At 41.8% G+C, this 26979-nt stretch overlaps 1 protein-coding gene across 1 annotated transcript; it reads left to right on the top strand.

The window, feature by feature from the left end:
- Positions 1-9526: 9526 nt before the first annotated feature.
- cidea (cell death inducing DFFA like effector a) lies at positions 9527-26386 on the top strand (the record flags this gene model as incomplete). Its single annotated transcript, XM_084173352.1, has 5 exons — positions 9527-9594; positions 18976-19114; positions 20182-20328; positions 23901-24073; positions 26230-26386. The coding sequence occupies 5 exons, from the start codon at positions 9527-9529 to the stop codon at positions 26384-26386; spliced, it is 684 nt and encodes a 227-aa protein (XP_084029478.1).
- Positions 26387-26979: the final 593 nt, after the last annotated feature.

The following is a 26979-nucleotide window of genomic DNA, read 5'->3' as shown; positions in this document are numbered from 1 at the left end:
AGTCGAAGCTCGCATCCACTACAAGACCATGGTACTTGCCTACGGAGCAGCAAGAGGAATAGCCCCTCCCTACCTTCAGGCTATGCTCAAACGCTACACCCTAACCCGAGCACTCCGTTCTGCCACCTCTGGTCTCTTGGCCTTCCCACCCCTACGGGAGGGCAGCTCCTGCTCAGCCTAGTCCAAGCTCTTCTCTGTCCTGTCCCCCCAATTGTGGAACCAGCTTCCCACTGGAGCTAGGACAGCAGAGTCCCTGCCCATCTTCCGAAAACATCTGAAACCCTACCCCCCTTTTGTGAACTAACACTGGCACTAGACTTTTCTCTCCCTTACTAGCTCTGACTTTGCTGATAGCTACTTTATTGAGGAAAAACTTACTTACTAAGACGGTGATATTACATTTACATTTACGTCATTTAGCAGACGCTCTTATCCAGAGCGACTTACAGTTAGTGAATACATATTATTATTATTTTTTTTTTTTTATTTATTTATTTATTTTTTTTTTTTTTTTTATACTGGCCCCCCATGGGAAACGAACCCACAACCCTGGCGTTGCAAACGCCATGCTCTATCAACTGAGCTACATCCCTGCCGGCCATTCCCTCCCCTACCCTGGACGACGCAGGGCCAATTGTGCGCCGCCCATGAGTCTCCCGGTCGCGGCCGGCTGCGACAGAGCCTGGATTCGAACCAGGATCTCTAGTAGCACAGTTAGCACTGCGATGCAGTGCCTTAGACCACTGCGCCACTCAGGAGCTATGATATGTGGTTGTCCCACCTAGGTAGTTTAAGATGAATGTACTAACTGTAAATCGCTCTGGATGAGAGCGTCTGCTAAATGACTAAAATGTCAAATGTTGCTGCTGGTTTTTTTAACTACACATATTCAAAAGATTAGCCAGATGGCTTGGCTATGGCTGGTTTTGGAGCTGGATTTGTCATAAGCATTTAGGGAAAACTTCACCAAAGATGGATACATACAGTATATTTCAAATCGATATTAATATAATCCAAGTTTTCCTCACAGTAGTAGAAACAAGTGTCATTAATCACCCATAGACTGGTTCATAATGAACTATTCCAGTGCATTGTTAAATTAAGCTGTAGCAATAAGGCGCTTTCAGAGCAGAGCAGAGAAAGGAAAAATAAACACAATATTAATTTTAACAGAAAAATGACCTAAGTTAACAAATGTCTTTATTTAAAAAAACAGGTGCTGCTGATAATACTGCCATCGTCGTTGAGGCAGAGAACATGTGCACTGAACAAAAATACAAACGCAACATGTAAAGTGTTGGTCCCATGTTTCATGAGCTGAAATAAAAGATCCCAGACATTTCCCATATGAACAAAAAGCTTATTTCTCTCAAATTCTGTGCACAAATTTGTTTACATCCCTGTTAGTGAGCATTTCTCCTTTACCAAGATAATACATCCACCTGACAGGTGTGGCATATTAAGAAGCTGATTAAACAGCAGGATCATTACACAGGTGCACCTTGTGCTGGGGACAATAAAAGGCCACTAAAAAGTGCAGTTTTGTCACACAACACGATGCCACAGATGTCTCAAGTTTTGAGGGAGTGTGCAATTGGCATGCTGACTGCAGGAATGTCCACCAGAGCTGTTGCCAGAGAATTTAAAGTTAATTTATCTACCATAAACTGCCTCCAATGTCATTTTAGAGAATTTGGCAGTACGTCCAACCGGCCTCACAACCACAGACCAGTCATGTAGGCGAGCGGTTTGCTGATGTCAACGTTGTGAATAGAGTGCCCATTGGAGGCAGTGGGGTTATGGTATGGGCAATCATAAGCTACAGACAATGAATACAATTGCATTTTATCGATGGCAAAGTTGGAAGCAGAAAATCGTGTAGAACGTCATTGTATGCTGTAGCGTTAAGATTTCCCTTCACTGGAACTAAGAGGCCTAGCCCGAACATGTTTCCACTGCTCCAGAGTCCAATGGCTGCGAGATTTACACCACTCCATCCGACACTTGGCATTGCGCATGGTGATCTTAGGCTTGTGTGCGGCTGCTCGGCCATTGAAACCCATTTCATGAAGCTCGCGACAAACAGTTACAGTGAGGGAAAAAAGTATTTGATCCCCTGTTGATTTTGTACGTTTGCCCACTGACAAAGAAATTATCAGTCTATAATTTTAATGGTAGGTTTATTTGATCAGTGAGAGACAGAATAACAACAAAAACATCCAGAAAAACACATGTCAAAAATGTTACAAATTTATTTGCATTTTAATGAGGGAAATAAGTATTTGACCCCCTCTCAATCAGAAAGATTTCTGGCTCCCAGGTGTATTTTATACAGGAAACGAGCTGAGATTAGGAGCACACTCTTAAATGGAGTGCTCCTAATCTCAGTTTGTTACCTGTATAAAAGACACCTGTCCACAGAAGCAATCAATTAATCAGATTCCAAACTCTCCACCATGGCCAAGACCGAAAAGCTCTCCAAGGATGTCAGGGACAAGATTGTAGACCTACACAAGGCTGGAATGGGCTACAAGACCATTGCCAAGCAGCTTGGTGAGAAGGTGACAACAGTTGGTGCGATTATTCGCAAATGGAAGAAACACAAAAGAACTGTCAATCTCCCTCGGCCTGGGGCTCCATGCAAGATCTCACCTCGTGGAGTTGCAATGATCATGAGAATGGTGAGGAATCAGCCCAGAACTACACGGGAGGATCTTGTCAATGATCTCAAGGCAGCTGGGACCATAGTCACCAAGAAAACAATTGGTAACACACTACGCCGTGAAGGACTGAAATCCTGCAGCGCCCGCAAGGTCCCCCTGCTCAAGAAAGCACATATACATGCCCGTCTGAAGTTTTCCAATGAACATCTGAATGATTCAGAGGAGAACTGGGTGAAAGTGTTGTGGTCAGATGAGACCAAAATCGAGCTCTTTGCCATCAACTCAACTCGCCGTGTTTGGAGGAGGAGGAATGCTGCCTATGACCCCAAGCACACCATCCCCACCGTCAAACATGGAGGTGGAAACATTATGCTTTGGGGGTGTTTTTCTGCTAAGTGGACAGGTCAACTTCACAGCCTCAAAGGGTCGATGGACAGGGCCATGTACCGTCAAATCTTGGGTGAGAACCTCCTTCCCTCAGCCAGGGCATTGAAAATGGGTCGTGGATGGGTATTCCAGCATGACAATGACCCAAAACACACGGCCAAGGCAACAAAGGAGTGGCTCAAGAAGAAGCACATTAAGGTCCTGGCGTGGCCTAGCCAGTCTCCAGACCTTAATCCCATAGAAAATCTGTGGAGGGAGCTGAAGGTTCTAGTTGCCAAACGTCAGCCTCGAAACCTTAATGACTTGGAGAAGATCTGCAAAGAGGAGTGGGACAAAATCCCTCCTGAGATGTGTGCAAACCTGGTGGCCAACTACAAGAAACGTTTGACCTCTGTGATTGCCAACAAGGGTTTTGCCACCAAGTACTAAGTCATGTTTTGCAGAGAGGTCAAATACTTACTTCCCTCATTAAAATGCAAATCAATTTATAACTTTTTTGACATTCTTTTTTTGTTGTTACTCTGTAAACCTACCATTAAAATTATAGACTGATCATGTCTTTGTCAGTGGGCAAATGTACAAAATCAGCAGGGGTTCAAATACTTTTTTTCCCTCACTGTATTGTGCTGACGTTGCTTCCAGAGGCAGTTTGGAACTCTGTAGTGAGTGTTGCAACCGAGGACAGAAGATTTTTACGCACTATGCGCTTCAGCACTCGGCGGTCCCGTTCTTTGAGCTTGTGTGGCCTACCACTTTGCGGCTGAGCCGGTGTTGCTCCTAGACATTTCCACTTCACAATAACAGCACTTACAGTTGACCGGGGCAGCTCTAGCAGGGCAGAAATTTGACGAACTGACTTGTTGGAAAGGTAGCATCCTATGACGGTGCCACGTTGAAAGTCACTGAGCTCTTCAGTAAGGCCATTCTACTGCCAATGTTTGTCTATGGAGATTGCATGACTGTGTGTCAGCAACGGGTGTGGCTGAAATAGCCAAATCCACTAATTTGAAGTGGTGTCCACATACTTTTGTGTATATATAGTGTGGTTTCAGCCACTTGCGAATTTAAGTAAAGTAGCTGAAAGTTGGTGGGTCCACAGTGCACTGTTCGGATGCTGGAATTATTTTTGGATGAATGTGCCAAAGTAACCTACTTTACATTTACATTTACGTCATTTAGCAGACGCTCTTATCCAGAGCGACTTACAAATAGGTGCATTCACCTTATAGCCAGTGGGATAACCACTTTACAAATATATATTATTTTTTTTTGGGGGGGGGGGGGGTTGGGGTAAGGGGGGGGTAGAAGGATTACTTTATCCTATCCCAGGTATTCCTTAAAGAGGTGGGGTTTCAAATGTCTCCGGAAGGTGGTGAGTGACTCCGCTGTCCTGGCGTCGTGAGGGAGCTTGTTCCACCATTGGGGTGCCAGAGCAGCGAACAGTTTTGACTGGGCTGAGCGGGAACTATGCTTCCGCAGAGGTAGGGGAGCCAGCAGGCCAGAGGTGGATGAACGCAATGCCCTCGTTTGGGTGTAGGGACTGATCAGAGCCTGAAGGTACGGAGGTGCCGTTCCCCTCACAGCTCCGTAGGCAAGCACCATGGTCTTGTAGCAGATGCGAGCTTCAACTGGAAGCCAGTGGAGTGTGCGGAGGAGCGGGGTGACGTGAGAGAACTTGGGAAGGTTGAACACCAGACGGGCTGCGGCATTCTGGATGAGTTGTAGGGGTTTAATGGCACAGGCAGGGAGCCCAGCCAACAGCGAGTTGCAGTAATCCAGACGGGAGATGACAAGTGCCTGGATTAGGACCTGTGCCGCTTCCTGTGTAAGGCAGGGTCGTACTCTCCGAATGTTGTAGAACATGAACCTACAGGATCGGGTCACCGCCTTGATGTTAGCGGAGAACGACAGGGTGTTGTCCAGGGTCACGCCAAGGCTCTTCGCACTCTGGGAGGAGGACACAACGGAGTTGTCAACCGTGATGGCGAGATCATGGAACAGGCAGTCCTTGCCCGGGAGGAAGAGCAGCTCTGTCTTGCCAAGGTTCAGCTTGAGGTGGTGATCCGTCATCCATACTGATATGTCTGCCAGACATGCAGAGATGCGATTCGCCACCTGGTTATCAGAAGGGGGAAAGGAGAAGATTAGTTGTGTGTCGTCAGCGTAGCAATGATAGGAGAGGCCATGTGAGGATATGACAGAGCCAAGTGACTTGGTGTATAGCGAGAATAGGAGAGGGCCTAGAACTGAGCCCTGGGGGACACCAGTGGTGAGAGCACGTGGTGCGGAGACAGCTTCTCGCCACGCCACTTGGTAGGAGCGACCGGTCAGGTAGGACGCAATCCAAGAGTGAGCCGCGCCGGAGATGCCCAGCTCGGAGAAGGTGGAGAGGAGGATCTGATGGTTCACAGTATCAAAGGCAGCAGACAGGTCTAGAAGGACAAGAGCAGAGGAGAGAGAGTTAGCTTTAGCAGTGCGGAGAGCCTCCGTGACACAGAGAAGAGCAGTCTCAGTTGAATGACCAGTCTTGAAACCTGACTGGTTTGGATCAAGAAGGTCATTCTGAGAGAGATAGCAAGAGAGTTGGCTAAAGACGGCACGCTCAATAGTTTTGGAGAGAAAAGAGAGAAGGGATACTGGTCTGTAGTTGTTGACATCAGAGGGATCGAGTGTTGGATTTTTGAGAAGGGGTGCAACTCTCGCTCTCTTGAAGACGGAAGGGACATAGCCAGTGGTCAAGGATGAGTTGATGAGCGAGGTGAGGTAAGGGAGAAGGTCACCGGAGATGGTCTGGAGAAGAGAGGAGGGGATAGGGTCAAAGCATAGGGTAGGGCAGTGTGAGCAGGACCAGCAGTGTCATTTGACTTAACAAACGATGATCGGATGTCGTCAACCTTCTTTTCAAAATGGTTGACGAAGTCATCCACAGAGAGGGAGGATGGGGGGGGGGGATTCAGCAGGGAGGAGAATGTGGTAAAGAGCTTCCTAGGGTTAGAGGCAGATGCTTGGAATTTAGAGTGGTAGAAAGTGGCCTTAGCAGCAGAAACAGATGAAGAAAATGTAGAGAGGAGGGAGTGAAAAGATGCCAGGTCCGCAGGGAGTCTAGTTTTCCTCCATTTCCGCTCAGCTGCCCGAAGCTCTGTTCTGTGAGCTCGCAATGAGTCATCAAGCCACGGAGCTGGAGGGGTGGACCGAGCCGGCCGGGAGGATAGGGGACATAGAGAGTCAAAGGATGCAGAAAGGGAGGAGAGGAGGGTTGAGGAGGCAGAATCAGGAGATTGGAGGGAGAAGGATTGAGCAGAGGGAAGAGATGATAGGATGGAAGAGGAGAGAGTAGCGGGAGAGAGAGAGCGAAGGTTGCGACGGCGCATTACCATCTGTGTAGGGGCAGAGTGAGTAGTGTTGGAGGAGAGGGAGAGAGAAAAGGATACAAAGTAGTGGTCGGAGACTTGGAGGGGAGTTGCAGTGAGATCAGTAGAACAACAGCATCTAGTAAAGATGAGGTCAAGCGTATTGCCTGCCTTGTGAGTAGGGGGGGACGGTAAGAGGGTGAGGTCAAAAGAGGAGAGGAGTGGAAAGAAGGAGGCAGAGAGAAATGAGTCAAATGTAGACGTAGGGAGGTTGAAATCCCCCAGAACTGTGAGGGGTGAGCCATCCTCAGGAAAGGAACTTATCAAGGCGTCAAGCTCATTGATGAACTCTCCAAGGGAACCTGGAGGGCGATAGATGACAAGGATATTAAGCTTAAATGGGCTAGTGACTGTGACAGCATGGAATTCAAATGAGGAGATAGACAGATGGGTCAGGGGAAAAATTGAGAATGTCCACTTGGGAGAGATGAGGATTCCTGTGCCACCCCCCCGCTGACCAGATGCTCTCGGGGTATGCGAGAACACATGGTCAGACGAGGAGAGAGCAGCAGGAGTAGCAGTGTTTTCAGTGGTAATCCATGTTTCCGTCAGCGCCAAGAAGTCAAGGGACTGGAGGGTAGCATAGGCTGAGATGAACTCTGCCTTGTTGGCAGCAGAACGGCAGTTCCAGAGGCTGCCTGAGACCTGGAACTCCACGTGGGAGGTGCGTGCAGGGACCACCAGGTTAGAGAGGCAGCAGCCACGCGGTGTGAGGCGTTTGTGTAGCCTGTGCGGTGAGGAGAGAACAGGGATAGGCAGAGGCATAGTTGACAGGCTGCAGCAGATGGCTACAATAATGCAGAGGAGATCGGAATGAAATGAACTAAACATCTGGCAAAGGAGAGAGCGGGGCCTCCCTCACCGCAACCCCCAAATATAACTCTCCCAACTTCCACCTCAGAAACTATAATTGTTGTAAACTACAGCGGTTCAATGTTTTCCAGGAATAGACTAACTTAGTTTATTCAGCTAGCTAACTAGGTGCAGTATTATTCCGTGAAAATCGTCCGGGCACCTCGTCATAAGACGCCACAGCCAGCTAGCATGCCGGCCACAACAAACCACCAGTGTATCAACACGCAAGCAGATCGTTCGTGTCCGTGTCTAACGTTGTGGGTTAGTCCCGACAGCTTGAGCGAGTCCGTCGTCAACTTATTCAGCCAGTTAGTTAGCTAGAATAGTTAGCAAACTAGCTAGCCATTGCTTTCAGACAAAGAAGAACCCCTCCTTTCACGGCACGAACACACAGAGAGAGCCAAACTAACGTTAACTAGTCACCCATGTCCCGAATTCCTTGAACGACTCGGGCTATCAATATGTAAAAAAAAAAAAAAAAAACACAAATGTAGGTTATGACTTACCCCTAGCAGCTACTATTAGCTAGCCAAGTGCAAAGCTAGCCACTGAATTGACTCAGCCAGTTCGCGTCTGTTCGCTCGGTCGTTCCAGCTATTGTTTACTAGTAGCTATCCAGGTAGCAACAAGCTAGCTAAATTTCAAGCACAGTAGCCACTTGCTACCTAACGTTAACGGTTCAGACAATGAGGTTAGAAAACAACTGAATGGTAGGCATTTATTGTATGTAATTATTGTAGGCAGCCAGCTGGCGTAATTACAGGCACTCTCAGGCGTGAAACAACTATACCGTTGCTAATAGCTACTCGCCAGCTAGTCCAGGTGGTGGGTTAGCTAGCTAGCTTCGTGCTACACCCGGCACAGCCGAATACAATACTAACCTACAATAATTACATACAACAACCCACGATAACTACCTACAATACCTAACTACAATCTAAATACATAGTTTAAGCCTTACTCGACAAAGCCCAAGCTATGTATAAAGCCAAGCTTACCCGACGCCAAGCTTACCCGACGACCTCCTCCTCTTCTGTACTGTGTATACTACTTTCTGAAGTGATTTGTTTAACAATCAGATGAAAACATAATGACTGGTTGTGTTCATGGCACATTAAAATGTAATACATTTTTACAGTTAAATTACGTGTCTTTACTATAAAACCCATTTTTAAAAAAATATGCATGTGCTTGACTGGCCTCTGCCTGGGGCCTCCAAATCACAAAGTCCGCCCCTGCGTTTGTCTGCCAATCATTCAACACACTGTGTTTTAGGGACCACAAGCTGTAGATGTATGACTAAATGTTTCAGGCGATTGTACATTGTAAATCCTTGTGCACTTAGTTCGCAAATTAAATTCAGAGGTGCTAAATACTCTCCGCCAGCAAACGCTATTGGTGCTTCTGAGCCCTTAAAGGCGCTACATGGTCAATCTGCTGTCTGCATTGGCTGTGCCGCATTTACGGTGATAAGGCCTCTGCAGAAGTGAGGGAGGGTAGTCATACTTCTTGCGCTTCGCGGAGCAGTGCAGCGCTGTTGTGAAGGAAGATGTCAAGGAAGTGAATTTTGGTTTATACAGGATCTTCCGCCCCCACCTACAGTCAACCAATCATGTCAATGTTTAGCTTTATGGAGACCTCTGCATTGTTACACAATTTGAGAGGCGCACAGCAATGCGGCATGGAGCTCAATTTGGCCTCTCCGTGCCTCTGGCGGCTCTGAAATTGCGTCACACAATCCATACGGCGCTTCCGAGAATTTTTTTTCGGATCAACCATAAATTGGCTCTTAGCCTTCGTAATACATTAAGCGCAAGCTGGGTGTCAGTGGTTTTCAAATTATGTATAGGCCTATCAGGCTATTTATATATTTTTGATTGATTCTATGGTCTATCTGTATAATTTTTTTGTTGAATAATTAATTATTACGCAGATGGGACAACTTGTGGCACATGGTATTGCTTTTGTCACTAACTAGCGACCAATCCTGTGAGGGCAACCTTATAAAAAGGCATCACTATTATTGTTGGTCACTGAATGTAGAGGCGTAAAGTAAACCCTCGGTAATTCCCTTCGGTTGGCAGGGCCAGTGACCACCGGTAGGCTACAGGCGGGCAAGATCCGGGAATAGCGCGAGAACTTTCTTTTCTCATCTAGCCTACTTGATTTTCGATGTTCTTGCAAAACAAGGATTGCACTTGATTTTAAACAATGGCTTCACTGTCTATCAATTCAAGTGTGGAATATGCGAAAACCCTTCTCCCGGACTCTTGGGTGAGGTAAGGATAAACTACCCAGGTGTCATTTAATTACCCAACATTATAGGTAGCATATTTAGAGGTCTTACTACTAGCTGGGGAGAACCGGGACGAAAGTAACACTTTTTTGTTTATTTTCTAATTACTCAGATCGATAGCGGTAGGGACAGCATATTTTATGAAACTTCTTAGCCTATGTGTCCAATACCATTAGCAACTGTAATTTCATTTTCTAGGGTAAATTAGTTGAAATGAAATAGACCTAGAACAGACCAACGCAAAGTTAGTTTTGTAACTGCCGGCGGGCGACAGTAACACAGCATTGGGACAGAAGTAACAGCTAGCGATAAGTACACTGTCTTATGTCCGGTTTGTAATGCTCGTTACTTTCAACAAGTATGCACTATCAGCCATAATGTTTGTTTCGATTTGAATAATTATGCTATAGGTTTGACATCAACATTTTAGGCGATGAAAATGAACCATGAATCAACATGTTTCTCAACCACAATGTTTTGCCTAACAATATTAATCGGACTAAAATGGAACACATAACTATATTAACCATACTTTTCTCATCTCACTTTAATGGGAATGTAATAGGATATGTTACATATTTCCAATGACTATTCCGTTTTTTAAAACTTGCATCGCTCAAAACCACTAACTCGGTGTAACAGGCAGTTTTTTTTTTTGCAGGGTGTTCATCCTCCACATTAGGAACGTGCAGACTTCACTGCATCATTTTAGCTTCGGTGTTATCTGAAACAATTTTACTTTCGTCCCGGCTCTCCCCCATATCCTACTGCATTTAAGCCACCAAACATCGCAAACTTTGGGTTTAACTTTGAAAATACTATTCTGAATGATCTAAAGACGCACCTGTGAAGCATAGCCTACATAATTAGGATTTGCCAATTAGTAATATACCTGTGCGAGACAGACCGGTGGCGCGTTCAGCAGGGGTATATTCATTCTGTTGCAAAACATTTAATCAACATTTCAAACGTTTTTCAACAGAAACCGTTTACTCCAAACGCTCTTCAACATGATGTAAAAGCTGTTGGGTTCTTAAACGGAAGTTGTAGTGCATTTTAATTGTATTGTTTCAACACGTTGCAACTCGAATCGGAATATTCTGCAACAATTTTGGCTGCACATATATAAATGATAGATTATTCTGTGCTCTAAAGTGGAGTGGTGTGTGTGTGTTTCTTCCAACTTCTTACACACATATTTTTTTAGACACGACTGAACTACAACTTCTGTTTAAGAACACAACCGAACTCAACATTGTTTTGAGTAAACTGTTTGTTTTAAAACGTTTTGCAACAGAATCTGTGTAATAAATATACCCCTGCTGAATGTGCCACAGGTCTGTCACACACAGGGCCGTGACTAATTGGCAAATCCTAATTATGTAGGCTATGCTTCACAGGTGCGTCTTTAGATCTTTCAGAATTTTCAAAGTTGAACTTTCAAATATAAATATGTTATGTAGAGCAAACATGCCTATCCGACATGTAGAACAAGGAATCATGTCGATCCTAGTCATGACATTTCTTCTATCTGCAACTTTCAATGTTTTGGCAACTGAATGTGGCCCTCCTCCAAATTAGTAAAACTGTTTAATTATGGCAATTTTAAAACTCTTAAACTCAAACATCTGAACTTCAATCAAATTATAATAATAATGTAGGCTGAAAGCAAAAGATGTCAAGTAATAATGTTCATACTTCTGTGATGCCACTAATGCCTGTGTGCCCTTTGTCATACATTTCCAGAGGTCTACCTCCCCTCTCCCCTCATTGGCAGTGTAATGATGTTACAAACTGTGGGACTGATATTGAATAGGACTGAAGTTTTGTTATTACCGGATGTTGTCAATCACTAGATTTGACTCAATGGTTATTATGTGATTTGGCATGAAACTCAATTATTGATTGGCTGACACACTGGGAGAACAATCTGTTCAGACTTAACAACTCTAAAGCCTTGTTCACACTGGCAGGTTAAAGTAACTAAAATCCATTTTTTCTGCATATTCAAATCTGTTCTTTTCTCCTGCAGTCTGAACAGCCAAAAACCACATGGAATCAGATATTTCAAGACACTTTACAAAACACCTTTGTAGGTGCTTTGAAATCAGATGCAAATCTGGTTGATGGCAATGTGATTTATTTGCCCTTGTGGGTTTTAGACTTATTTGGCATATCTTGTTGCTTGCTACCTACTATGTTGACAGTTTGACAAGAACATGTGATAGCTAACTAGCTTGTAAATTGTTTACAAACAAATTAGTGAATGTGCTAGAAAGTTAACCTCTTTAGGATCTGACCCTTTTTTCCAATTTTTGCCAAAAGTTACATACCCAAATCTAACTGAAGCTCAGGACCTGAAGCAAGGATATGCATGTTCTTGATACCATTTGAAAGGAAACACTTTGAAGATTGTGGAAATGTGAAACTAATATAGGAGAATATAACACATTTAGATCTGGTAAAAGATAGTACAAACAAAACAAAAAACAAGTGTTTATTTTTTATTGTCTTTGAAATGCAAGAGAAAGGCCACAATATAATATTGCAGTTTAGGCGCAATTTAGATTTTGTGTGTGCAACGTTTCAGATTGATCCAGTGAAGCATTGCAATACTGGACTATTTTGTATCAAGTCTGCCCAAATGTGCTGAATTGATACATTTTCAAGTACATAACTATAGAAAACATGCATTTTGTATTACCATATCATTTTTGTAAGTTTACACACGCCCAGGAAAGTCATACATGATGGATCATTAGCTTATACACTAACTTTCACACATCTACATGGCCGGGTGTGGAGCCAGAGACAGCAGGGGTTCAAACTGTAGAACCCAGTTCCTACATTTGAATATAAAAATGAATTTTATCAAACAAAGCTATGCTACAGCAATACTAAAAAAAGTGTTGATAGGGGACAGAATGCGGTCGGACCATCATATAATAGGCATATACATTACTCTGACTGAATTTCCATGTGGGCGAGGATATTGGAAATTTAATCAAAGCCTATTGGATGATAATTTATTTATAATTAGAACAAAGGAATTTATAACTGACTTTTTCCAACATAACATAGGTACAGCGAATCCCCTTATTGTATGGGACACCTTTAAATGTGCCTTTAGAGGCCATGCAATTCAGTACTCATCTCGAAAACAAAAGCAATTTAGGTCAAAAGAGTTTATACTAAGAAAGGAAATAGAAAGTCTAACAGAACAGATAGATGGCAATAAAAACTGTAACATAGAGGCTCAGAATAAATTAGAGGAAAAAGAAATGGAAAAACTTATTCAAGAAAGATCAAGTGTAATATATTATAAAAATAAAGCAAACTGGATGAAATATGGGGAAAAATGCACAACATTCTTTTTTAATCTTCAACATAGGAATGCTACCAAAAATAACTTAATGAAACTGGTTACAATTGACGGAGTCACCCATAATTCACCTAATGATATTTTGAAGGAAGAAACAAAGTACTTTAAGCATATGTTTTCTTTTCAGTCGCCTCCATCTCCTCTAACTGAAGCTAATTGTAGAGATTTTTTTTCTATTGATAATATCAAATTAACAGCCACACAGAAAGACTCATGTGAAGGTGAAATTACAGAGGAGGAACTTCTGGATGCAATTAAAGACTTTAAGTCCGGGAAAACTCCAGGGTTGGATGGCATACCAATCGAGGTATACCAAACCTTTTTTGATATACTAAGAGGACCGTTATTAGCATGTTTTAACCACTCCTATGTAAATGGTAGATTATCTGACACTCAAGAAGAAGGTCTGATCTCATTATTACTGAAACAGGATACAAGTGGAAAATATAAAGATCCAGTCCATTTACAAAATTGGAGGCCCCTTACACTTCAGTGTTGTGATGCAAAAATCCTAGCAAAATGTATAGCGCATAGAATTAAAAAGGTATTGTCGGATATTATTCATTCTAATCAGACAGGTTTTTTACATGGAAGATACATTGGAGATAATATAAGGCAAGTATTGGAAACAATAGAACACTCTGGAAAATATGGGAAACCAGGCCTGCTATTCATAGCAGACTTCGAAAAGGCATTTGATAAAGTTCGACTGGGAGTTATATATAAATGCCTGGAGCATTTCAATTTTGGAGAATCTCTTATGAAATGGGTCAAAATCATGTATAGTAACCCTAGGTGTAAAATAGTAAATAATGGCTATTTCTCAGAAAGTTTTAAACTGTCAAGAGGAGTGAAACAAGGTTGTCCACTATCGGCATATCTATTTATTGTGGCCATCGAGATGTTAGCTATTAAAATCAGATCCAATAATAATATCAGAGGATTAGAAATACAGGGCTTAAAAACAAAGGTGTCATTGTACGCAGATGATTCATGTTTTCTTTTAGATCCACAACTAGAATCCCTCCACAGCCTCATAGAGAAATCTAGATACATTTTCTAACCTCGCTGGATTAAAACCAAATTATGACAAATGTACTATATTAAGTATTGGATCACTAAAAAATAAAAATTTTACATTACCATGTAGTTTACCAATAAAATGATCTGATGGTGATGTGGATATACTCGGAATACATATCCCAAAGGAAATAAATGATCTCACTTCAATAAATTTTAATAGAAAGTTAGCAAAAATAGATAAGATCTTACTACCATGGAAAGGAAAATACCTGTCAATTTGTGGAAAAATCACCCTGATTAACTCTTTAGTATTATCCCAGTTTACCTATTTGCTTATGGTCTTGCCTACGCCTAGCAAACAGTTTTTTAAATTATATGAGAAAAAAATATTCAATTTTATTTGGAACGGCAAGCCAGACAAAATTAAAAGAGCATATTTATATAATGAATATGAATTCGGAGGACATAAATTATTAAAGCATTAGACCTATCACTAAAATCTTCAGTCATCCAAAAGTTATACTTAAATCCGAACTGGTTCTCAAGCAAATTAGTAAGATTGTCTCACCCACTGTTCAAGAAAGGCCTTTTTCCCTTTATTCAGATTACAACCTCTCACTTTCAGTTATTTGAAAAGGAAATAATCTCCCAAATGTCACTATTTTTAAAACAAGCCATAGAAAGTTGGTTGCAATTTCAATTTAATCCTCCAGAAACGACAGAACAAATAATGCAACAAATATTGTGGTTAAATTCAAATATACTAATTGACAAAAAACCTTTATTTTTTGACAGAATGTTTAAAAAAGGTATAATCTTCGTAAATGATATCATCGGTAGGACTGGTGGAGTTATGTCGCACATGCAGCTAACAAAAACATATGGAAATGTCTGCTCTACCCAAAATTACAACCAAATAATTGCAGCCTTACCGCAAAAGTGGAAGAGGAAAATTGAAGGGGGAGAAAGTAAGGAACTTGTCTGTCGGCCTTGCATTAAAGAACATAATTGGTTAAGGAAAACTGTGATGAATAAAATAGTATATCAGTTTCACTTAAGGACCAAAGGATTGACAGCCGTCCCATATAGATTGCAAAATAGTTGGGAAGAGATCTTTGACGTACCGATCCCATGGCATAGTGTTTATGAACTGACACGCAAAACGACACCGGATTCAAAAATTAGAATCTTTCAATTTAAATTATTATATAAAATTCTTGCTACCAATAGAATGTTATTTATATGGGGGATACAATCTTCCCAGCTCTGCAGATTTTGCTGTGAAGAGATAGGATCATTTGTTTTGGTTCTGTCCATTTGTAGCTTGTTTTTGGACACAGGTCCAGGAATGGCTAAAGGATTGCAATATTTACCTGGAACTAACCTTGCAGATAGCATTACTGGGTGATCTGAAAAGTCATAGTCAATCAATAATATAATAATACTTTTAGCAAAAATGTTTATTTTTAATTCACAATCTGTAGAAGCAATGAGAATAGAAAGGTTCAGAACTTTTGTAAAACATCACAGTACGGTTGAAATATATATGGCAAATAGAAATCCTAGATGGATGGTGTTAAGAGATAGATGGGAGGTATTGAATAGAGTTGAAGGATGGGACTAATAACAAATGACAACAAATAATAACAAAGATAGCTAATAATGTAAGCATACTGTGTCCATAATAAGTATATAGGTTGTATGTTGGGAGCTTTTGGGAAAGAGCACAGTTAGAAAGATATGGCATTTAGAAGCAAACCGGATGGACATCATGAAAATGATCGGAGAGGTTGAGAGTAGAAGTAGTTCAGGGGCAAAAAAAAAAAAAATATATATATATATATATATATACAGTGGGGAAAAAAAGTATTTAGTCAGCCACCAATTGTGCAAGTTCTCCCACTTAAAAAGATGAGAGAGGCCTGTAATTTTTATCATAGGTACACGTCAACTATGACAGACAAAATGAGAAAAAGTTTTCCAGAAAATCACATTGTAGGATTTTTTATGAATTTATTTGCAAATTATGGTGGAAAATAAGTATTTGGTCAATAACAAAAGTTTCTCAATACTTTGTTATATACCCTTTATTGGCAATGACACAGGTCAAACGTTTTCTGTAAGTCTTCACAAGGTTTTCACACACTGTTGCTGGTATTTTGGCCCATTCCTTCATGCAGATCTCCTCTAAAGCAGTGATGTTTTGGGGCTGCCGCTGGGCAACACAGACTTTCAACTCCCTCCAAAGATTTTCTATGGGGTTGAGATCTGGAGACTGGCTAGGCCACTCCAGGACCTTGAAATGCTTCTTACGAAGCCACTCCTTCGTTGCCCGGGCGGTGTGTTTGGGATCATTGTCATGCTGAAAGACCCAGCCACGTTTTATCTTCAATGCCCTTGCTGATGGAAGGAGGTTTTCACTCAAAATCTCACGATACATGGCCCCATTCATTCTTTCCTTTACACGGATCAGTCGTCCTGGTCCCTTTGCAGAAAAACAGCCCCAAAGCATGATGTTTCCACCCCCATGCTTCACAGTAGGTATGGTGTTCTTTGGATGCAACTCAGCATTCTTTGTCCTCCAAACACGACGAGTTGAGTTTTTACCAAAAAGTTCTATTTTGGTTTCATCTGACCATTTGACATTCTCCCAATCCTCTTCTGGATCATCCAAATGCACTCTAGCAAACTTCAGACAGGCCTGGACATGTACTGGCTTAAGCAGGGGGACATGTCTGGCACTGCAGGATTTGAGTCCCTGGCGGCGTAGTGTGTTACTGATGGTAGGCTTTGTTACTTTGGTCCCAGCTCTCTGCAAGTCATTCACTAGGTCCCCCCGTGTGGTTCTGGGATTTTTGCTAACCATTCTTGTGATCATTTTGACCCCACGGGGTGAGATCTTGCGTGGAGCCCCAGATCGAGGGAGATTATCAGTGGTCTTGTATGTCTTCCATTTCCTAATAATTGCTCCCACAGTTGATTTCTTCAAACCAAGCTGCTTACCTATTGCAGATTCAGTCTTCCCAGCCTGGTGCAGGTCTACAATTTTGTTTCTGGTGTCCTTTGACAGCTCTTTGGTCTTGGCCATAGTGGAGTTTGGAGTGTGACTGTTTGAGGTTGTGGACAGGTGTATTTTATACTGATAACAAGTTCAAACAGGTGCCATTAATACAGGTAACAAGTGGAGGACAGAGGAGCCTCTTAAAGAAGAAGTTACAGGTCTGTGAAAGCCAGAAATCTTGCTTGTTTGTAGGTGACCAAATACTTATTTTCCACCATAATTTGCAAATAAATTCATAAAAAATCCTACAATGTGATTTTCTGGATTAGTTTTTCTCAATTTGTCTGTCATAGTTGACGTGTACCTATGATTAAAATTACAGGCCTCTCTCATCTTTTTAAGTGGGAGAACTTGCACAATTGGTTGCTGACTAAATACTTTTTTTCCCCACTGTATATATATATAGAATTATTGTAAAATAAACTCTGTCCATAAGGTGTAGATAGTAAGTATAGACCGGAAGTAGAGGCCTGGGCGTTGTTGTTCACTAATTTACTCCAAGTAGGGAAAGGATGGTGGGGTTGAAAAGTAATAAAGGGGAATATATATATAAAAAATAAACATGGGGGATTGGAAGTGATGCAGACAATTACATTGATAGAAGATACAATCTATCTGCAATATTAAGCTGATCCATTCCCCCTCAAAAAAAACAAAAAAAAACAACAAAAAACAAAGCTATGCTACATGTTATCTCTGGGAACCTTAGGATGACAAATCAGAGCAAGACTACTGAATGGAAGTATATTATTTACCTTCAGAGGTGACTGTAACAAACCAGTTGCCGTGATACGTTTTTTGTTTATGTGCACTCTCCTCAAACAATGGCATGGTATTTTATCACTGTAATAGCTACTGTAAATTGGACAGTGCAGTTAGATTAACAAGAATTGAAGCTGTCTGCCCATATAAGACATGTCTATGTCCTGGAAACTTTGCTGTTACTTACAACAGTCATGCTAATCACATTAGCGCACATTAGCTCAACCGTCCCGTATACGGGACACCGATCCCGTAGAGGTTAAACTGATATACCTAACTAGCTAGTTGACTGCTGTGGCTAGCCAAAAATGACTTGTTTTGAAAGTTGTGTTATCTTATCCTTTTGAGGTTTAAAAAAAAGTTACTTTAAACATTTTCTTACACTATAATTTTGAACATTCAAAGCAACTGGGAAATGTCCATGGCAGGCATTGGCACCTTAGCTTGCTACATAACCACTGCACACATCCATCATTATTATGAGAACTAGCATAGGCATGTCAGCAAATGATTGCTCTCTGAACACACACACATCCGATTTGGTCACTTGCTGTTTGGACAGTCAGTATTCCAAAACAGATTTAAGCTTTAAGGCCTGCAGTGTGACCAAGGCTTAAATGATATGAAGTTGTCAATTCATAAATTATAAGCCAGTTTTCCTTTTAAAGTCCAATTTCAGTTCTGCATAACTCAATCTGTCAGTTTGTTTACCAGCAATGAGGCCATTTAAATCAGGCCTGCAGAGTGAACAAGGCTGCTTGCTCTAGCCAACTTCCAATGTTGGCTTTAGTTTGAAACGCAAATCTGAATAATAGAGACATTCTTTGCATATACTTTAGAGTTCCACTTGCTCTATAATCTCACTTCATACTTATTCTGCTGAGACCTGATGATCCTAATGCAACATTTGAGATGCAGTCTCCTCGCTGCAGAGAGACGTGCAGTATGATTGAGTACTACCGAAGTACGATGTTTGAGCTTTGTTTCTCTGTAAGAAGTCCAACAAGTAGTATCATGCCACACTAAGAAGCTAGGCACAAAACTGTCTTAAACTGGAGACAAGTTTTGCTATGTTGTGCTATACTGAACACGACCCTGAACTGAACTCATTTTCCTTTTTGCTTCTCTACTGACAGGTCAGTGTCAACTGTCCGAACCACAATCTCACACTGGATCCTTCCCCCACCCCAGCCCCGTCCCTTCAGGCTCTGTACCCAGAGTCGAAGACAGAGGAAAGGGTTAATAGCCGCCTCCCTGGATGACCTTCTAGACCAGGTAAATGCATCCTCCTGGGCTACGTTCAGCAGGACAACGTTGTGGAGCGTTCAGATATAAATATATATTTTGCGGAACAAACATACATCTGACATGTAGAATAAGAAATCACTTAGTTTGTGCATTAATCTTAAGACCGCTAAGTCGCTCTGGATAGGAGCGTCTGCTAAATGACTAAAATGTAAATGGCTATAGCTCAATTCATGTAATTTCTATCTGCAACATTTGCATACTGTTTGTGCCGCTGGGGTATTCACAATGCCTGACATTCAACATGTCAGTTTCTGAAGTATTCAGAGAGCCATTTCATGGGGATGGAAAATCAGTCTCTCTAACACGTACATCAATTATTTAGTGGGGGTGTGGTTGATGTAAGATGTCACGTAAAATAAAAAAAATAATGTCTATTTAGATGAGGATTGTGAGGTGGAACTTTCTGGTAATGATGTCATCAAGTCCAAGGACAGGTTACATTACCTTGTGAAGTTAATAGACACAAAATTGCAAGCACTGCTACTAGACAGACAACTCTGTAGCCAAATTTTCAACACATTTAATCCACCCCTTGTCTACTGACACTGTTAAGGTGATGCTGCTTGTTGCAATTGTTGAGTAACCTCACCCGAGAGACTTGGGGTCTGGAGTGGAGTGAAATGTTATAGAATGTTCAGATAGAAATGATATGTAGAACAAGTTGTTTCTCGGTCTTATAGAACAAGGAATCATGTCGGCTCTATACAAGACATTTCTATCTGTAGAATGTTTTACCCTCCTGAACGCAACCCAGTCTCATGTTGCGCAGATGGCCTACAGTATTTGTGATTCGCAATTGGATATACTTAGTATGGTTGATCCTCCAAGGATGGTCACACCTGGCATGTCATCCGTAAAACAGCCGTAAAAGCGCAGTTCTACACAAACACAAATGTTCAATGTTACAATTTTTTATTGAACGCATCGTTGTTGCCTACTTTTAGAATATTTGTTTTCCTTTTAAAAAAACAATTACAACAACTTTCATATCACATGATGAAAAGTGTGTGTGCTTTGATGCCGGTCCTCCCCAGACAGCAAGTGCCTTCCTGTTGACATGCCAGTTCCTCATCCTGGTTCTAGAGGAGGATGGGACAGTGGTGGACTCTGAGGCCTTCTTCCAGTCCCTGGCCGCCAACACTCCGGTCATGGTCCTGCAGAAGGGAGAGATGTGGACTCGGGTACGTACACACACACACAGTCAGAAGCCAAAACGTTTGTATGCTAGGCATACTGTTGCCTTTGAAAAAGCGTTAGAAGATCACTATCTGCTGCAACTTCAAATCAAGTGAGGGCTGGCCATTGCTTACTTCTCTGTTTTAGGACTGTGGCTTTTACAATTTAGTTAGGATTTTCGGATGTCATATGTTTATCAATTGTGGAGACTTGCTGTATTATCACACACCACAAGAGGGCCACACTGTCACATCAAACCAGGGATCTCTGTCTGGTTCCGGAGAGCTACTGTGTGTGCACAGCAGGCTTTTGTTCCAACCCAGCACTGACCCCTGACTCAAAGCAGCAAGGTCCAGACTGAGCACAATTATTTATTGGTGATTGTTCTTAGACCAGCACTTTTCTATTTCTGTCCTGGAGTGTCAAGACACTTCTCTTTTTTTTTCTTTTCAACTGTAAATTAACTGTAGTCCATTGCACTATCCAGGCTCCCGAGTGGCGCAGTGGTCTAAGGCACTGCATCTTAGTGCTTGAGGCGTCACTACAGACCCCCTGGTTCGATTCCAGGCTCTATCACAACTGGCCGTGAGTCCTATAGGGCGGCGCACAATTGGCCCAGTGTCGTCCGGGTTTGGCTGGTGTAGGCCGTCATTGTAAATAAGAATTTGTTCTTAACTGACTTGCCTAGTTAAATAAAATAAAAAATCATACAGTAACTTCAGAAAGTCTTCACACCCCTTGACTCTTTCCACATATTGTTACAGCCTGAATTTAAAATTAATTACATTTAGAATTTTGCCACTTATCTACACACAATACCTCATAATGTCAGAGTGGAACTACACTACCAGTCAAAAGTTTGGACACACCTACTCATTCAAGAGTTTTTCTTTATATTTACTATTTCTTACATGTGTAGAATAATAGTGAAGACATCAAACTATGAAATAACACACATGGAATCATGTAGTAACCAAAAAAGTGTTAAACAAATCAAAATATATTTGAAATTCTTCAAATAGCCACCCTTTGCCTTGATGACAGCTTTGCACACTCTTGGCACTCTCTCAACCAGCTTCACCTGGAATGCTTTTCCAACTGTCTTGAAGGAGTTCCCACAAATGCTAAGCACTTGTTGGCTGCTTTTCCTTCACTCTGCCGTCCGACTCATCCCAAACCATCTCCATTGGGTTGAGTTTGGGGGATTGTGGAGGCCAGGTCATCTGATGCAGCACCCCATCACTCTCCTTGGTAAAATAGCCCTTACACAGCCTGGAGGTGTGTTGGGTCATTGTCCTGTTGGAAAAACAAATGATAGTTCCACTAAGCCCAAACCAGATGGGATGGTGTATTGCTGCAGAATGCTGTAGTAGCTATTCTGGTTAAGTGTGCCTTGAATTCTAAATAAATCACAGACAGTGTCACCAGCAAAGCACACCATAACACCTCCATGCTTTAAGGTGGGAAATACACATGCGGAGATCATCCGTTCACCCACATCGCGTCTCACAAAGACACAGCGGTTGGAACCAAAAATCTCAAATTTGGACTCCTGACCAAAGGACACATTTCCACTGGTCAAATGTCCATTGGTCGTGTTTCTTGGCCCAAGCAGGTCTCTTCTTATTGGTGTCCTTTTAGTTTTTCTTGCAGCAATTCGACCATGAAGGCATGATTCACACAGTCCCCTCTGAACAGTTGATGTTGAGTTGTCTGTGACTTGAACTCTGTGTAGCATTTATTTGGGCTGCAATTTCTGAGGCTGGTAACTCTGATTCAACGTTTTAACTTTTGTTTTGGTTACTACATGATTCCATGTGTTATTTCATTGTTTTGATATCTTCACTGTTATTCTACAATGTAGAAAATAGTACAAATAAAGAAAAACCCTTGAATGAGGAGTTGTCAACTTTTGACTGGTACTGTATGCTTTTAGACAAATTAATTAAATGAAAAGCTGAAATGTCTTTAGTCAAGTCTTCAACCATTTTTGTTATGGCAAGCCTAAATAAGTTCAGGAGTAAAAATTTGCTAAACCAGTCGCATAATAAGTTGCATGGACTCACTGTGCAATAACGGCATTTTTAAATGACCACCCCATCTCTTGTACTCCACACATATTATCTGTAAGGTCCCTCAGTCGAGCAGTGAATTTCGAGCACAGATTCAAACACACAGACCAGGAAGGTTTTCCAAGGTTCACAAAGAAGTGCACCAGACATTGAATATCCCTTCGAGCATGGTGCAGTTATTAATTACACTTTGGATGGTGCTTCAATACAACCAGTCACTACAAAGATACAGGCGTCCTTCCTAACTCAGTTGCCGGAGAGGAAGGAAACTGCTCAGGGATTTCACCATGAGGCAAATGGTGACTTTAAAACAGTTTAATGGCTGTGATGGGAGATAACTGAGGATGGATCAACAACATTGTAGTTAATTCACAATACTAACCTAAATGACAGTGAAAAGGAAGCCTGTACAGAATAAAAATATTCCAAAACATGCATGCTGTTTGCAATGAGGCACTAAAGTAATACTGCAAAACATGTGGCAAAGAAATTTACTTTTTGTCCTGAATACAAAGCGTTTTGTTTAGAGAAAATCCAACATCACTGAGTACCACTCTTCATCTTTTTCAAGCATGGTGGTGGCTGCATTATGTTATTGTTATGCTTGTAATTGGCAAAGACTAGGGAGTTAATTTTTGGACAGAAAGAAACCGAACGTTGTTTTAGAGAATTTAGCAGTATCTCCAACTGTGGTTTGCTGATGTCAATGTTGTGAACAGAGTACACCATGGTGGCGGTGGGGATATGGTATGGGCAGACATAAGCTACGAACACAATTGCATTTTATCTATGGAAATTTGAATTCACAGAAATACCGTGACGAGATCCTGAGGGCCATTTCTTTTAAGGTATCTGTGACCAACAAATGCAAGTCGGTATTCCCAGTCGTGAAATCCATAGATTAGGGCCTAATGAATTCATTTCAATTGACTGATTTCCTCATGAACTGTAACATCTTTGAAATTGTTGCGTTTTTGTTCAGTATACATTTGAGTTGCTTACCAAGACAACGTTGAATGTTCCTGAGTGGCCGAGTTAGTTTTGATTTTAAATCGGCTTGAAAATCTATGGCAAGACTTGAACATGGCTGTCTAGCAATGCTCAACAACCAATTTGACAGAGCTTGAAGAATTTCTAAAAGAATGGGCAAATATTGTACAATCCAGGTATGCGAAGATCTTAGATTTACCCAGAAACTCACAGCTGTAATCGCTGCCAAAGGTGATGCTAACATGTATTGACTCAGGGGGTTCAAGACTTATTAGTGTTTTATAGATTCTGTGTTTTTTTGCCACTGACAGTATTTTGCGTGATTGACAAATCAATTTTAATCCCACTTTGTAACACAACAAAATATGGAAAAAGTCAAGGTGTGAATACTTTCTGCAGGCACTGTCTAAATCATGCCTTGATTAGAGGGAAGAATGAACCATAAGTGTAACTCACCTAGAGGGCCAGATTTTAATAGCCCTGTCTTAGACTGACCTTTGTCCATTCTTGTACAGGTCCTCCCAAGTTCCATCCAGCCCAGGAGAAATGGAATCTGTAAATTGGTTTTTGACCTGTACAAGTTGAACCCCAAGGACTTCATCGGGTGTCTAACCATCAAAGTGTCTCTTTATGAAATCTACACACTGTCATACGACTTCCAATGCACCAGGGCCAAGATTATCTTGAAGTGAGTACATTACTACTACACCATCTCTCGAGGGGAAATTAATGGGGGCTGGGTTTTTAAATGTCAGGTGAAGTAGACTGATTTATGTTTCTATAGGCACTGGTCAAAATGTTCAATATTTTTGCAGAGAAATATACAGTGAGGGGGAAAAAGGATTTGATCCCCTGCTGATTTTGTACGTTTGCCCATGACAAAGAAATGATCAGTCTATAATTTTAATGGTAGGTTTATTTGAACAGTGAGAGACAGAATAACAACAAAAAAATCCAGAAAAAGTCATGTCAAAAATGTTATAAATTGATTTGCATTTTAATGAGGGAAATAAGTGTTTGACCCTGCTGCAAAACATGACTTAGTACTTGGTGGCAAAACCCTTGTTGGCAATCACAGAAGTCAGATGTTTCTTGTAGTTGGCCACCAGGTTTGCACACATCTCAGGAGGGATTTTGTTCCACTCCTCTTTGCAGATCTTCTCCAAGTCATTAAGGTGTCGAGGCTGACGTTTGGCAACTCGAACCTTCAGCTCCCTCCACTGATTTTCTATGGGATTAAGGCCTGGAGACTGGCTAGGCCACTCCAGGACCTTAATGTGCTTCTTCTTGAGCCACTCCTTTGTTGCCTTGGCTGTGTGTTTTGGGTCATTGTCATGCTGGAATACCCATCCACGACCCATTTTCAATGCCCTGGCTGAGGGAAGGAGGTTCTCACCCAAGATTTGATGGTACATGGCCCCGTCCCTTTGATGCGGTGAAGTTGTCCTGTCCCCTTAGCAGAAAAACACCCTCAAAGCATAATGTTTCCACCTCCATGTTTGATGGTGTTCTTGGGGTCATAGGCAGCATTCCTCCTCCAAACACGGCGAGTTGACTTGATGCCAAAGAGCTCCATTTTGGTCTCATCTGACCACAACCCTTTCACCCAGTTCTCCTCTGAATCATTCAGATGTTCATTGGCAAACTTCAGACGGCCCTGTATATGTGCTTTCTTGAGCAGGGGGACCTTGCAGGCGCTGCAGGATTTCAGTTCTTCACGGCGTAGTGTGTTACCAATTGTTTTCTTGGTGACTATGGTCTCAGCTGCCTTGAGATCATTGACAAGATCCTCCCGTGTAGTTCTGGGCTGATTCCTCACCATGATCATTGCAACTCCACGAGGTGAGATCTTGCATGGAGCCCCAGGCCGAGGGAGATTGACAGTTCTTTTGTGTTTCTTCCATTTGCGAATAATCGCATCAACTGTTGTCACCTTCTCACCAAGCTGCTTGGCGATGGTCTTGTAGCCCATTCCAGCCTTGTGTAGGTCTACAATCTTGTCCCTGACATCATTGGAGAGCTCTTTGGTCTAGGCCATGGTGGAGAGTTTGGAATCTGATTGATTGCTTCTGTGGACAGGTGTCTTTTTTTTTATACAGGTAACAAGTCGAGATTAGGAGCACTCCCTTTAAGAGTGTGCTCCTAATCTCAGCTCATTACCTGTATAAAAAACACCTGGGAGCCAGAAATCTTTCTGATTGAGAGGGGGTCATACATACTTCCATCATTAAAATGCAAATCGATGTATAACATTTTTGACATGCGTTTTTCTGGATTTTTTTGTTATTCTGTCTCTCTGTTCAAATAAACCTACCATTAAAATTATAGACTGATCATTTCTTTGTCAGTGGGCAAATGTACTAAATCAGCAGGGGATCAAATACTTTTTTCCCTCACTGTACAATGTCGGCAGGTCATTGGGTCCTCTTGTGTTTTTGTTTGTTTATTCCCACTGGGCACAGATGTCAGTTAAACGTCTAGTTTTGATTTACATTTAATGGAGTTGGCAACTTATGTGAATTCAAAGTGAAACCAACAAGAAATTGAACCATGTCATTGGACTAATGTTAAAATATAAATATATATATATTTTTTTTTTGCCAATTTTCTACGTCATCAGATGGGACCATTTTTGGTGTTTAAATGACATGGAAACAATGTTTATTCTACCAGTTTGTGTCGTGTTGGTTGGCTGCAAGGATCTCTTGAGATTCCACTTGTTTTTTAACGTGAACAAGTTGTGGCTTACAAATGGGTCTTCACTGAACAAGTTCTGAGATATCAGAATATGTGCTTTGACTGCTTCAGGAAGTTTTCAGCTCTCCCTTTTCACATTCTCTTTAGATCTCTTCTGCGTTGTCTGACATATGTGGCGAGGGTGGCGGGGCAGCTGCTTCTGTGTGGTTCCTCATACATACTGCAGTACATTGGGGATGACGACTACAAGGGCATGACCAAAGTCCAAGGCCCTGTTTTGAGCGCTTTAAAATGCACCAGGTGACAAGTGTCCAGGGCCTCTTGAATGCCATTTGTCTCACTAAGAAATGGGGAAAATTCCTTCATGAGATGCATGTAGGCCTTGTTACGGGCTGGTTTAGTTGAGCCATTGCAAATGTATGTAAAACAATGTTGATGAAACACATCAAATAAAAGCACTGCCCTGCTGGAGGAGGATGTAAATACAATATATGCACATTTCTACTACGGGCAACAACCCAACTTGCATTAATCTCTAGTTGGGATTTGGCCCACATGGTGATTTTTTTATTTTTTTAAAGTTGAAAAACAAAATAAAAAATCTGGTTGGCCTCTGTAGCAAAAGATCAATGTTCTTAAACTAGCCCTTGAAATCTGGATGGCTTCATTGTGTCATTGTATGTTTTTAAACCGTGGGGGTTCGGGTGAGAAGCATGCCTGACATGTTGCTTGGATTGACTTGATATTGTCTGTTTTAGTGGTTCCATTCCCCATTAGAAGAATGGCAATCTACTAGGCTGAATCTCAAGTCTTTCCTTGATTCCTCGCATCTTCTAAAATCGCATTGGAGGAGAAGATCACCTCAGATATTGTCCTCAATGAGTTTTGAGGAATTGA

The sequence above is a fragment of the Coregonus lavaretus genome, assembly GCF_964263955.1.
Source record: "Coregonus lavaretus genome assembly, chromosome: 2".
Lineage (NCBI taxonomy): Eukaryota > Metazoa > Chordata > Actinopteri > Salmoniformes > Salmonidae > Coregonus > Coregonus lavaretus.
This window is presented reverse-complemented; position numbering and strand designations above follow the sequence as displayed.